General features: G+C 42.5%; 1 protein-coding gene across 1 annotated transcript in view; it reads right to left on the reverse strand.

Moving 5' to 3' along the window:
* Positions 1–12,157, reverse strand: part of mthfr (methylenetetrahydrofolate reductase (NAD(P)H)) — a 95,915-nt gene that overhangs the window by 61,800 nt on the left and 21,958 nt on the right. Inside the window, exon 2 of the mRNA XM_034173131.1 lies at positions 8,210–8,471. Coding sequence (XP_034029022.1) covers positions 8,210–8,457 — 248 coding nt within the window. The 5' untranslated portion in view covers positions 8,458–8,471. The remainder of the gene's footprint in view (positions 1–8,209; positions 8,472–12,157) is intronic.

Genomic DNA, 12,157 nt, shown 5'->3' on the forward strand with positions numbered 1-12,157 from the left:
GGGGATGCTCCATTTATACCCAATCATGACACTCACCTGTTTCCAATTAACCTGTTCATCTGTGGAATGTTACAAACAGGTGTTCTTTGAGCATTCAACAACTTTCCCAGTCTTCTGATGCCCCTGTCACAGCTTGTCTGATCCGTCAATGATGAAGTCAACAGCCTCAGATTCCGTCTCAGGCATAGTGACTACTACCCCCAATTCCAATGAAGTTGGGACATTGTGTGAAACGTAAATAAAAACAGAATACAATGATTTGCAAATCCTCTTCAACCTATAGTCAAATGAATACACCACAAAGACAAGATATTTAATGTTCAAACTGATAAACTTTATTGTTTTGTGCAAATATTTACTCATTTTGAAATGGATGCCTGCAACACATTTCAAAAAAGCTGGGGCAGAGGCAACAAAAGACGGAAAGTTGATGAATGCTCAAAGAACAGCTGTTTGGAACATTCCGCAGTAGGGCTGCCACAAATGACTATTTTGCTAGTCGACTAGTCAATGATTATTTTTGCGATTAGTCGACTCGTCGGATCATACGTAATTTCCTAAATTAAGGCCTGCAGCATTTTCCGAGAAACGTCAGGGGATGAAAACATGAACATTTCCAAATCAGTGACTATTTATTAATGTTCATTTATATCAATCATTCAGAAATACAAACAGTGTTGTACTTTATAGCAAATCTGTGTCAGGTAGGCAGTTCTCAAAAATTAAATGTCCATGCTGGAAGGAGACAAGTGAGGGAAGCCTCACTTGTCTCACTCAAGACAAGTGAGGCAAGGCACGCAGCCTTGCCTCACTCAAGGCTGCGTGCTGAGCCCGCTGATCTTCATCCTCTACACCTCTGACTGCACCCCGTCCACACCAGCAACACCTTCATTAAGTATGCAGATGACACCACAGTGGTCGGCTGTATCACTGGAGGAGATGAGTCCACCTACCGGGAGGAGGTTAAACAGCTGACAGTGTGGTGTAGAGAAAATAACCTGCTCCTGAGCACATCCAAAACCAAGGAGCTAATCACAGACTTCAGGAGAAACCAGACAGACATTCAGCCTGTTATCATTGGGGAGACCTGTGTGGAAAGAGTCAGGGACTTCAGTTTCCTGGGAGTCCACAGAGAGGAGAAACTGACCTGGGACAGGAACACCACACACTTGGTAAAGAAGACACAGCAAAGACTCCACTTTCTGAGAATCCTCAGGAAACATCAATAACATCAACCACAGATGTCTGGTGCCTTTTTCCCCACTCTACCATGGAGAGCATCCTCACATACTGCCTCTGGATGTGGTTTACCAGCTGCACGGGGCAAACAGGAAAGAGCTCCAGATAGGATCACTGGGTGCCCTCTACCCACACTGGGGGACCTTCATGGCTCTGACTGTCTGAGGAGAGCCAACACCATCCTAAAGGACTCATCCCACCCTGGACACTCTCTGTTTTAGCTGCTGCCATCAGGCAGATGGTACAGGACTATTAAAGCAAGAACAAATAGACAGAAAACAGTTCTTTCAGTTTTTTCTATGCAATCTCTTTTTTGCTACTATATACCGTATTTTCCGGACTATAAGTCGCACTTTTTTACATGTTTTGGCCGGGGGTGCGACCTATACTCCGGTGCGACTTATAAATGAAAAATATACCGGTAGGATCTCAATTAATTTACTGTAACAAAACAATTTTACGTGACAAGAGTCGATCTATGTTTTAAAATGGCCACCGGAAAAGGAAATGCAATGCATCATGGGCACTGTAGTATGACGGCCATCCTATAGTTCACGCTGGTCGCGATAACGAATCAGAGAACAGAACTTTGGATGCGTATTCCTCACCTCACCCACAGCGTGTGAAGCTGACGAACTCGGTGCTTGCTGTTATTCCGGCTTGGCGAACAGAACAGCTTCAACCCTTGGATATCAATGTGAGCAGAGTGTTTAAGTTGACGCTGAGAGCTGCGTGGGAGCATTGGGTGAGCGACGGCGGAGGATTAGCGTGTGCACTTGGAAGGAGCTGGCGTCGATGATTGTGAAAAGCGTTTGAAGCAGACGAACATGGTGTTTATTCCGGGACGGCTAACAAGACAGCTTCAACCCTTGGATATCAGTGTGAGCAGAGTTGACGCTGAGAGCTGCATGGGAGCACTGAGCGACGGCGGAGGATTAGCGTCTGCACTTGGAAGGAGCTGGATCGACACCGCTGGGCGGTCATGAGCTGCGCAGGTAGGTGCTGCATGGTTCGGCTCGCAATGTGGTCCGCAAAATACAAACATATCCGTAGGTAAAATGCAGCTCACGAGAGGGCACTCGAGGCTTGTGTGACTGTTCCTGCGACTTCTGACTACCATAGAAAAATAAAAATTTTAACGTTACTGATAACATAACAAGACAACGGAGAAGGCCCGAAAAAATGCCACCAAAAAGAAAATCATACTCTGCAGATTACAAGTTGCGACTGGTGAAATATGCATCCGAAAACGGTAGCCGTCACAATATTATCATCTGAACTTTTCATGTTAACATACCTGTATGTCCATGGGACTTATAGTCCAGTGGACCTTATTTATGGTTTATTTTTCTTTATAATGGATAAAGTGGCTGGTGCGACTTATACTCCGGTGCGACTTATTTATGGTTTGTTTTTCTTTATAATGGATAAAGTGGCTGGTGCGACTTATACTCCGGTGCGACTTATAGTCCGGAAAATACGGTACTTATAATTATTTTTCTTTTTTAATTTGTGCTCTGGACACACCTGTTTCATTCTGTTAAATTTCATGTTTATTTTCCTTTTCTTCTACAGACCTTTAAAGTCTGCGTGCAGTTTACTCAGGTTTAAATTTGCACTGAAAGGCTGCACCTGACCTTTCGTTGTACTTGTTACAATGACAGAAAGAATCTGTATCTGTATTCAAACCCCTTTTAAACTCAAATGTTCTTGAATGAAGACGAGAGTATTCAAAGAACAAAAAAATATATTAGTAGTAATTGTTAAATCAAAGTCACGCCAGTGAAACACTGGTGCTGTTCATTACACTGATGTGTATTGCACCAAAGGCCAACTGTGCCTCTTCGTAACTCAAACCAGAAACTGAAGTGCCACGAGCCCAGACATGGCACAAAGCAAATTAATCAAAAGAAGTGGCGGGTAACATTAGGATTTTACAGCAGGCCACAGAGCAGGCGATTAGAGACCCTGCAAGGCTTATGACGAATGTGGATGTGGAATCCATTAGCTTAGCTGGGAAATCAGTGCAGAAAATCCACTATGGTGATAGTGCAGTTTATCTGTCAGGGAAGGAAATTCAACAAGTTGAGACTGTGGCCTGTTTCCGTAAATGTGTCTATAAAAATCATAGCGGGATATGCTTTGCAAACTTAATACCCATTACTACACTGGATGATGTTGAAACTGAGGATAGCCCGCTGGCTGTTCCAGCAATATCAAATGTTTTGTGTGTGCTACCTACAATCCACGTGCAATGTCTCAAACCTAAACCTAATTCCAGGCATCTTATACATGCTATTCTAGAACCACCCCTAAACCCAAACAGTCCACCCCACTGAGGTCCTTAGTCTGATCTCATTAACATAAGGTCACTGTCCTCAAAAACATTACTTTGTCACTGTATGCAGGCCCCCTGGCCTAGGGATGGGCGATATAAATGATATAACCGTTTCATGGTATAAAGTTGGCCGACGGTAGAGATTTAGACTCCACCGACCAATCGCGGTAATGCTTGTTGATGACATCATCGTATCTTCCTCAGTGACTCTGAATGACTGGAAAAGGCTGCAGTCAGTGCAAGTTCCATCTCTACCTCAGCAGATTAAAACTTCTCCTCGTAAGAGTGTAAATTTCTAAGCTATTTTAACCCCCTGGAGTCGCCTGACTGAATTCAATCATGTGAAAGTCACATGACCGAATTAAGCAAGTGTCCCATTAAATTCACCAGACTCATTTTCTGTTTCAATGTGTTTTAAAGTGCACGCTTCAAGGTTTATACAAGTTTTTAAATTATGTCAATAGGCCTACTATAACCTGAATTAGTAAGTCCCTTCGGCTGTTCCCTTGTTTGCACTCGAGGTCACCACAGCAAATCCAAGGTGGATCTGCATGTTGAAGTGGCACAAGTTTTACGCCGGATGCCCTTCCTGACCCAACTCCACATTACATGGGGAAATGTGGCAGGGGTGGGATTTGAACCTGGAACCTTTTGAACTGAAACCAAGCGCATTAACCACTTGGCCACCACCCCTGCCTACTATAACCTGAATTGTGATTAATATTTTCTGCAATGTTTTTTGTGAATTTTATGGTCATATTTGGTGGCGTATTTGCAGAAAGCCGAAGTAAACAGTCACATTTCCTCTTTCAATTGAGCTGAGTGCTCTGTCTCAAGGCAGGAGAGCAGAGAAAAAACGAAGCCTTCTGCTCTATCACTGGTGGAACCCCACGATATGAGCCAATCAGGATCATCAACCCACATGATGGAGTCTCTTGAGGTCTTTCTGGACAAAAACACCACCAAAAGCAGACAAACTAACACGGCCTCCTGCTGGACAGAAGCAGGAATGGCGAAATGAGATTATTACAATGCACAAAAATACATGTCTAACAAGTCAGAGAATCAGGTGCGCAAAATTAATCTGTTTTTTTTTTGTTTGTTTTTTTAAATCAATTTACCTTTGCAAAGGGACTACAGTGAGGAAAATAAGTATTTGAACACCCTGCGATTTTGCAAGTTCTCCCACTTAGAAAACATGGGAGGGGTCTGAAATTTTCATCTTAGGTGCATGTCCACTGTAAGAGACAATCTAAAAAAAAAAAACAATCCGGAAATCACAATGTAAGATTTTTTAATAATTTATTTGTATGTTACTGCTGCAAATAAGTATTTGATCCCCTACCAACCAGCAAGAATTCTGTCTCACACAGACCTGTTAATTTTTCTTTAAGAAGCCCTCTTATTCTGCACTCTTTACCTGTATTAACTGCACCTGATTGAACTTGTTACCTGTATAAAAGACACCTGTTCACACACTCAATCACACTCCAACCTGTCCACCATAGCCAAGACCAAAGAGCTGTCTAAGGACATCAGGGACAAAACTGTAGACCTGCACAAGGCTGGTATGACAACAACTGTTGTGATTATTTATTAGAAAGTGAAAGAAACACAAGATGACTGTCAATCTCCCTCTGTCTGGGATTCCATACAAGATCTCACTTTGTGGGGTAAGGATGATTCTGAGAAAGCTCAGAACTACACAGGAGGACCTGGTCAATGATCTGAAGAGAGCTGGGACCACAGTCACAAAGATTATATTAGTAACACATGATGCTGTCATGGTTTAAAATCCTGCAGGGCAGCAAAGTCCCCCTACTCAAGCCAGCACATGTCCAGACCCGTTTGAAGTTCACCAGTGACCATCTGGATGATCCAGAGGAGGCATGGGAGAAGGTCATGTGGTCAGATGAGACCAGAATAGAGCTTTTTGGAATCAACTCCACTTACCATGTTTAGAGGATAAGAACAACCCCAAGAAAACCATCCCAACCGTGAAGCATGGGGGTGGAAACATCATACTCTGGGGGTGCTCTTCTGCAAAGGAGACAGGAATACTGCACCGTATTGAAGGGAGGATGGATGGGGTCATGTATTGCGAGATTTTGGCAAACAACCTCCTTCCCTCAGTAAGAGCATTGAAGATGGGTCATGGCTGGGTCTTCCAGCATGACAATGACCCCAAACACACAGCCAGGGCAACTAAGGAGGGGCTCTGTAAGAAGCATTTCAAGGTCCTGGAGTGGCCTGGCCAGTCTCCAGACCTGAACTCAATAGAAAATCTTTGGAGGGAGCTGAAACTCCAAACCTGAAAGATTTGGAGAAGACCTGTATGGAGGAGTAGACCAAAATCCCTGCTGCAGTGTGTGAAAACCTGGTGAAAAACTACAGGAAACGTTTGACCTCTGTAATTGCAAACAAAGGCTACTGTACCAAATATTAACACTGATTTTCATAGGTGCTGAAATACTTATTTGCAGCAGTAATATACAAATAAATTATTTAAAAAAAAAAAAAAAATCATACATTGTGATTTCCGGATTTTTTTTTAGATTATGTCTCTCAGTGAACATGCACCTAAGATGAAAATTTCAGACCCCTCCATGATTTCTAAGTGGGAGAATTTGCAAAATCGCAGGGTGTTCAAATACTTATTTTCCTCACTGTATATGACCCATTCAGAAACACTTCCATTATAACGTTTACACTCAAGTTTATATCCTGATATGAATTTTAAGTCATATCGCCCAGCCCTACCCTGGCCCATACTCTGAATTCTTAGATGATTTTTATCTACTTTTATCTCTCAATTGTCAACTAGCGCAGATAACATTCTGATTATTGGTGATATTAACATTCAAATAAATAATAAATTTCTGATCCCTTCTGCAAATCATTTATGGAAATTATGAGTGCATTAGGATTCATCCATCTTAGGCCCCCTGCTCTTCTCCCTTTACATAGCACCCCTTGGGCACATATTGTGGAGTTTTGGGATTACCTTTCATTGCTACGTTGATGATACTCAGTTATACATGCCGATAACTGCTGGTAATCTCATCCACATAAAATCCTTAGAAGATTGCCTTGCATCAGTGAAAAGCTGGATGTCTAGTAACTTCTTACTTTTAAACTCTGACAAGACTGAAATGATGGTTCTTGGTCCAGTAAGACATCGGCATCAATTTGACCAGTTAACGCTTAGCATAGGCTCGTGTAACATACATCACACTGACAAAGTGAGGAACCTTGGGGTTATTTTTGATCTGACACTGTCCTTTGACCTCCATATTAGAGCTATTATGAGGACTGCTTTCTTACACCTGCAAAATATAGCAAAGATTCGTCCCATCCTGTCTATGGCTGATGCTGAGACCCTGATCCATACGTTTGTCTCTTCTAAATTGGACTACGGCAATGTTTTATTTTCTGGTTTACCGCAGTCCAGCATTAGGGGTCTCCAATTAGTTCAAAATGCTGCTGCCAGATTTTTGACATGAAGCAGAAAGTTTGACCACATTACACCCATTTTGGCGTCTCTTCACTAGTTTCCTGTCCCAGTGAGATCAGAATTTAAGGTTCTGCTACTAGCCTATAAAATTGTTCACAGACTGGAACCTCCCTACCTAGCTGACCTAATTAAACCTTATGTACCGGCCCAGGCTTTGCGTTCCCATGGTGCAGGACTACTTTGTGTACCTGGGGTGAATAAAAAGTCTGGGGGTCACAGAGCTTTCTCTTATCGTGCCCCTGTTCTGTAGAATGATCTCCCTGCATCAATAAAATAGATTGTGTGGAGACTTTCAAGTCCAGACTTAAGACGCACTTATTTTCCCTTTTGTATGGCTAGCATACTGGCATAGTATGTTACTATGCTTTTTACTGTTTTAATTCATTTTATTAGTAAACGGAGCGGCCCGCGGACTCAACTTTATCTAAAGTCTGGGTGTTTTAGTGAAGCTTAGGGCTAGTAGCCGGCAATCACCTTAGCATTTTTTTTTTCTTGTTGCTTAATGCTGACAAATTATACTGTATCTGTTGTCTTTCTGCTGCCTGATTCTTTTTTTCCTCTCTGTTTGAGGTGCAGCTCCATCCAGAGGTGGGAGTGGGTGTTTTCTTCTGCAACGGTCATGAATTGTATTGATCTTAAGCAATATTCTAATTTTTTCAGATACTGAATTTGGGATTTTCATTAGTTGTCAGTTATAATCATCAAAATTAAAAGAAATAAATATTTGAAATATATCAGTCTACGTGGAATGAATGAATATAATATATAAGTTTCACTTTTTGAATGGAATTACTGAAATAAATATATTTTTTCATGATATTCTAATTATATGACCAGCACCTGTATTTGTGTTGTGAAGTGTGTTGGTAGCATGGCCCAAGCTGAGGGTCGCCCCTTTGAGTCTGGTTTCTTCCTCAAAATCTTCTCCTGTGTTCCTGCTCTGCGGTTGGTAAGGTTAGACCTTACTTGTGTGAAGCGCCTTGAGGCAGCTTTGTTGTGATTTGGTGCAATATAAATTATGTAAATTGAAACTGAATTGAACTAAGTGGACTTTGATGGTGCAGCGTCCTCAGGTACATTACAGATAGCCTAGGGTGAGCAGACCCTGTGGAAGTTACCTTGAGATGAGGTTGACCGCTCCGCTGGCTGTGTGAGGAGGAAAAAATTCCAGTGAGAACCAGCAGTCCCCAGAATCAATCCGGCGTTGCATCTTGTCCCGCAGTCTGCCTGAGTGATCCGTGTCCAGCACTGGAGTGGAACATCGGGAGCTGTCCTTTGAGCTCTCTCCGCCACTGTTGCTGGCTCCACTGGAGTCGTTCTTAGTTGACTGCCAACTACTGCCACCTTGCTGAACCTGGTTCACCATGATGACAGATGACACTGATAAGAGAGAAAAGAGAGGAAATGAATGCTACCAGTGACTGGAGATCATTTCCCACTGTTGAAATGTTTAAATGTCGCCACTCTGACCGCTGTGGAACAGTCGAAATGCTTGTGTGTGTGTATACACACATATGTGGGCTTTGCCACAGGATACTAAAAAAAACAAACAAACAAAAAAAAAACACAAATCAGTGCCCAAGATATCTGGGATATTAGTTGACCTCACAATCTTCACTTGTGGGTTCAGATAGCAGCAGAGACCTTCTGTTTCTGTGTCAAATCGAAGTCAAGACAGAAATGAACTCAAAGCCAGTTAGGCCTTCTTGTTGTGTTAACTATCTGTCACAACATTTTTAGTTCATGGGACTAAACAACACTCACAATCCAGCCTCAGTGCACCATAACCTATACAAAATGTATGGTGGTCATCCAGGGTGGCAGCTGCAGCCAGGTGGGGGTCAATGAAGGATTATACAGGGGTCACAATTTAAAAATGCGCCGATCATTTTGAAAACTAGACCACATTGTTTGTCTGACCATAAAGATTCCAAAAAGGTATAATTTAGACTAATAATGACTGAATGTTCTGGAGTTATGAGGTAAAAACAGCAAGAATGGTGACAAAGGTCAATTTCAGTTTTAACAGGGCAGGGCTCTCCACAGATATTTAGAGTTTGATGGTGGCAGACGACAAGTGTGGGGGGCTTACTCCTCCCCCCGCCTTTGTTGGGGAGACACTCCAGCATTTTGGTTTGTTCAAATACCAATAGAAGCCACGCAGAAACAGATATGATCTTTTTTTCCGTTTTCAAAAAGTGTTCTGTAAACACGCTGTAGTATATATGCCAGGCCTGTATGTAGCGCTGTAACGCTCCCACAAAAAATAGAGAAGATGGCATACCCATGCACATAACCGGTGTAAGGAGATGATCAATGAAGCAGCAGAAGCTAAAACTTTACACAGCGGCACACTGAGTAAAATAGTCTTTCAAGGCAAAGAGGGTCCACGCTGATCATCTGAAATGGACTTAAGCCCCTTTCATACCAGGGCCAATGCAGAATTGCATATTGTGGCGTACCATCTACGCAGAGTTATGCAGCTCTACGCCCAATTTGACCAGCTCTACACTGAGATAATGCTCCCTACGCAACAGTATGCTGAGGACTATGCGAGGAGGATGCAAGAAATTCATTCATTCATCTTCTACAGCTTAGTCCAATTAAGGGTCTCGGGGGGCTGGAGCCTATCCCAGCAGCCATAGAGCGCAAGGCGGGGTACACCCAGGACAGACGCCAGTCTGTCGCAGGGCCACAAACAGACAGACAAACAAACGCAGACACACCCACACACACCCCTATGGACAATTTAAAGATTCCAATCCACTTAACCCGCATGTCTTTGGACGTGGGAGGAAACCGAAGCACCCAGAGGAAACCCACACAAACACAGGGAGAACATGCAAACTCCACACAAAAAGGCCACGGGAACTGAACCCACCACCTTCTCGCCATGAGGCAACAGTGCTAACCACTAAGACGCCGTGCTGCCCGGATGCAAGAAATTGAACCCGTTAAATTTTTTTTGGCATACTATCCATGAGAAAATCATCCGGAATATCCATATTGGAACCAAAACACACTTCGCGCCTTTTCATCTTTTCCTCTGCGGACAGTTCTTGGGCTGCACGCGCTTTATGACGTCATTTGTTTACGCATAGCGGGCGGGTATAGCCAGGTAGCGTCGACGTAAATCTACGATACTGGCCTAGCAACGCCCTGGTAAAGTGATAATAATGTAGAATATTGTTTATGGAATGTTTGCTGCATCAATGCAAACCAGTTCACAGTTATAGCCGGTGTGAAATATTGGAGGGTGAAGGGAGTTGAGAAGTGCAGTGTTCATTTAGGAGACTGATGGCCCGGGGGTTGAGGCTATTTGCCATCCTGCTGGTCCTGGCACGGAGTGACCTGTACCTTTGGCCAGAGGTCAGCAGGTGGAACAGGTTGTGTGCTGGGTGGAAGCGGTCTCTGATTCAATTTTTCAAATTGTTTTCATTTATATAGCGCCAAATCACAACAAAGTTGCCTCAAGGCGCTTCACACAAGTAAGGTCTAACCTTACTAACCCCCAGAGCAAGAACACAGGCGACAGTGGTATGAAAAACCCCCTCTGAGGAAGAAGCCTAAAGCAGACCAGACTCAAAGGGGTGACCCCCTGCTTGGGCCATGCTACCGACACAAATTACAAAACAATTTACAAAATTAATATACAGGAAATGTTGCCGATGCACAGGACAGGAAGGCTACAGAAACAAACACCACACCCATCTCTGGATGGAGCCGGACCTCAAACAGAGAGGAAAAAAAAAAAAAAAAAAAGACACCAGGAAGACAACAAATACAGTATAATGTCAGCATTAATCAACAAGAAAAACAGAAGAAATACTAAGGTGATCACCAGCCACTAGCCCTGAGCTTCACTAAAAGACCCAGACTTTAGATAAAGTTGAGGCCGCAGCCCGCTCCGTTTACTAATAAGATTCATTTAAAAGAGTAAAAAGCATAGTAACATATTATGCCAGCATGCTAACCATACGAAAGGGAAAAGAAGTGCGTCTTAAGTCTGGACTTGAAAGTCTCTACAGAATCTGTCTCCACACAATGTGTTTTATTGATGCAGGGAGATCATTCCACAGAACAGGGGCACGATAAGAGAAAGCTCTGTGACCAGTGTTGCCACAGTTAATTTGAAAAAGTAATCCAATTACTGATTACTCCTTGAAAAAGTAACTTAGTTAGTTTACTCACTTTATAGTCACCCTTTATTGACTTCAATGAAAATAAATATTTGTTTTATAAAAAGGAAAATAAAGACCTCTTTCTTGACCTCATATTTAACTGTTGACAGCAGTGTAACAGTAAATCTTGCAATTTCTAACCTACATTGTTTATAAATGTAACTATTAAATTCTTTCTCACATTTTTCTAACATTTAAATTCTCTCTAAACATTTTACTTGTCAAAATTATTATTATTATTATTATTATAAGTGGTATTAGTTTTAGTAAAAAAAAAGCTTCAAAACTGGACCTTTAATCTAGGGGTGTTGTGGGGGTGGGGGGGGCACATATTTGCCCCACGCCACTATTCCATCTGGATTCGCCCCTGCATTGCCGTTTGGGCACAAAGAATGGATAACATTTATTTATGCAGAAAACATGACCAGATTTACAGGTAAGAAAGTTTTATTACGTTTTCACATCATGTGGTCCTCAGAAAGAGAGTTTAGGTGCATTTGAGTGGAAAATAGCGTTAGTTGTTGACGCATTGCGGAGTATCAGCTGTTTTTAGCGAGCAGATACGGAGCGGCTCAGGTCAGAATTCTAAATAAAGGAGAAAAAAAAAGCATAAAAATGTCTTTGTAAAGCTCAGTGCAGGTGTGCTGTTGTCACTGCGCTTTAAGAGGTGAGGATGAGTCGTAGCTGCTGCAGAAAACCGCGGATGAAAAGCTCACAGCTCGCTGAAAGTGGGCAGTTCAGTCGAACCCTGACCCCTTGCCCACAGACCAAGATTAATGCTGCTATGGACCCACAATGCAAAAATAATAGTAACGCACAGTGACTTGGAGAAAATAATCTTTCCAAATCAGTAATCAGATTAAAGTTAACGCGTTAGATTACTCA

Source organism: Thalassophryne amazonica, chromosome 6 (assembly GCF_902500255.1).
Source record: "Thalassophryne amazonica chromosome 6, fThaAma1.1, whole genome shotgun sequence".
NCBI lineage: Eukaryota > Metazoa > Chordata > Actinopteri > Batrachoidiformes > Batrachoididae > Thalassophryne > Thalassophryne amazonica.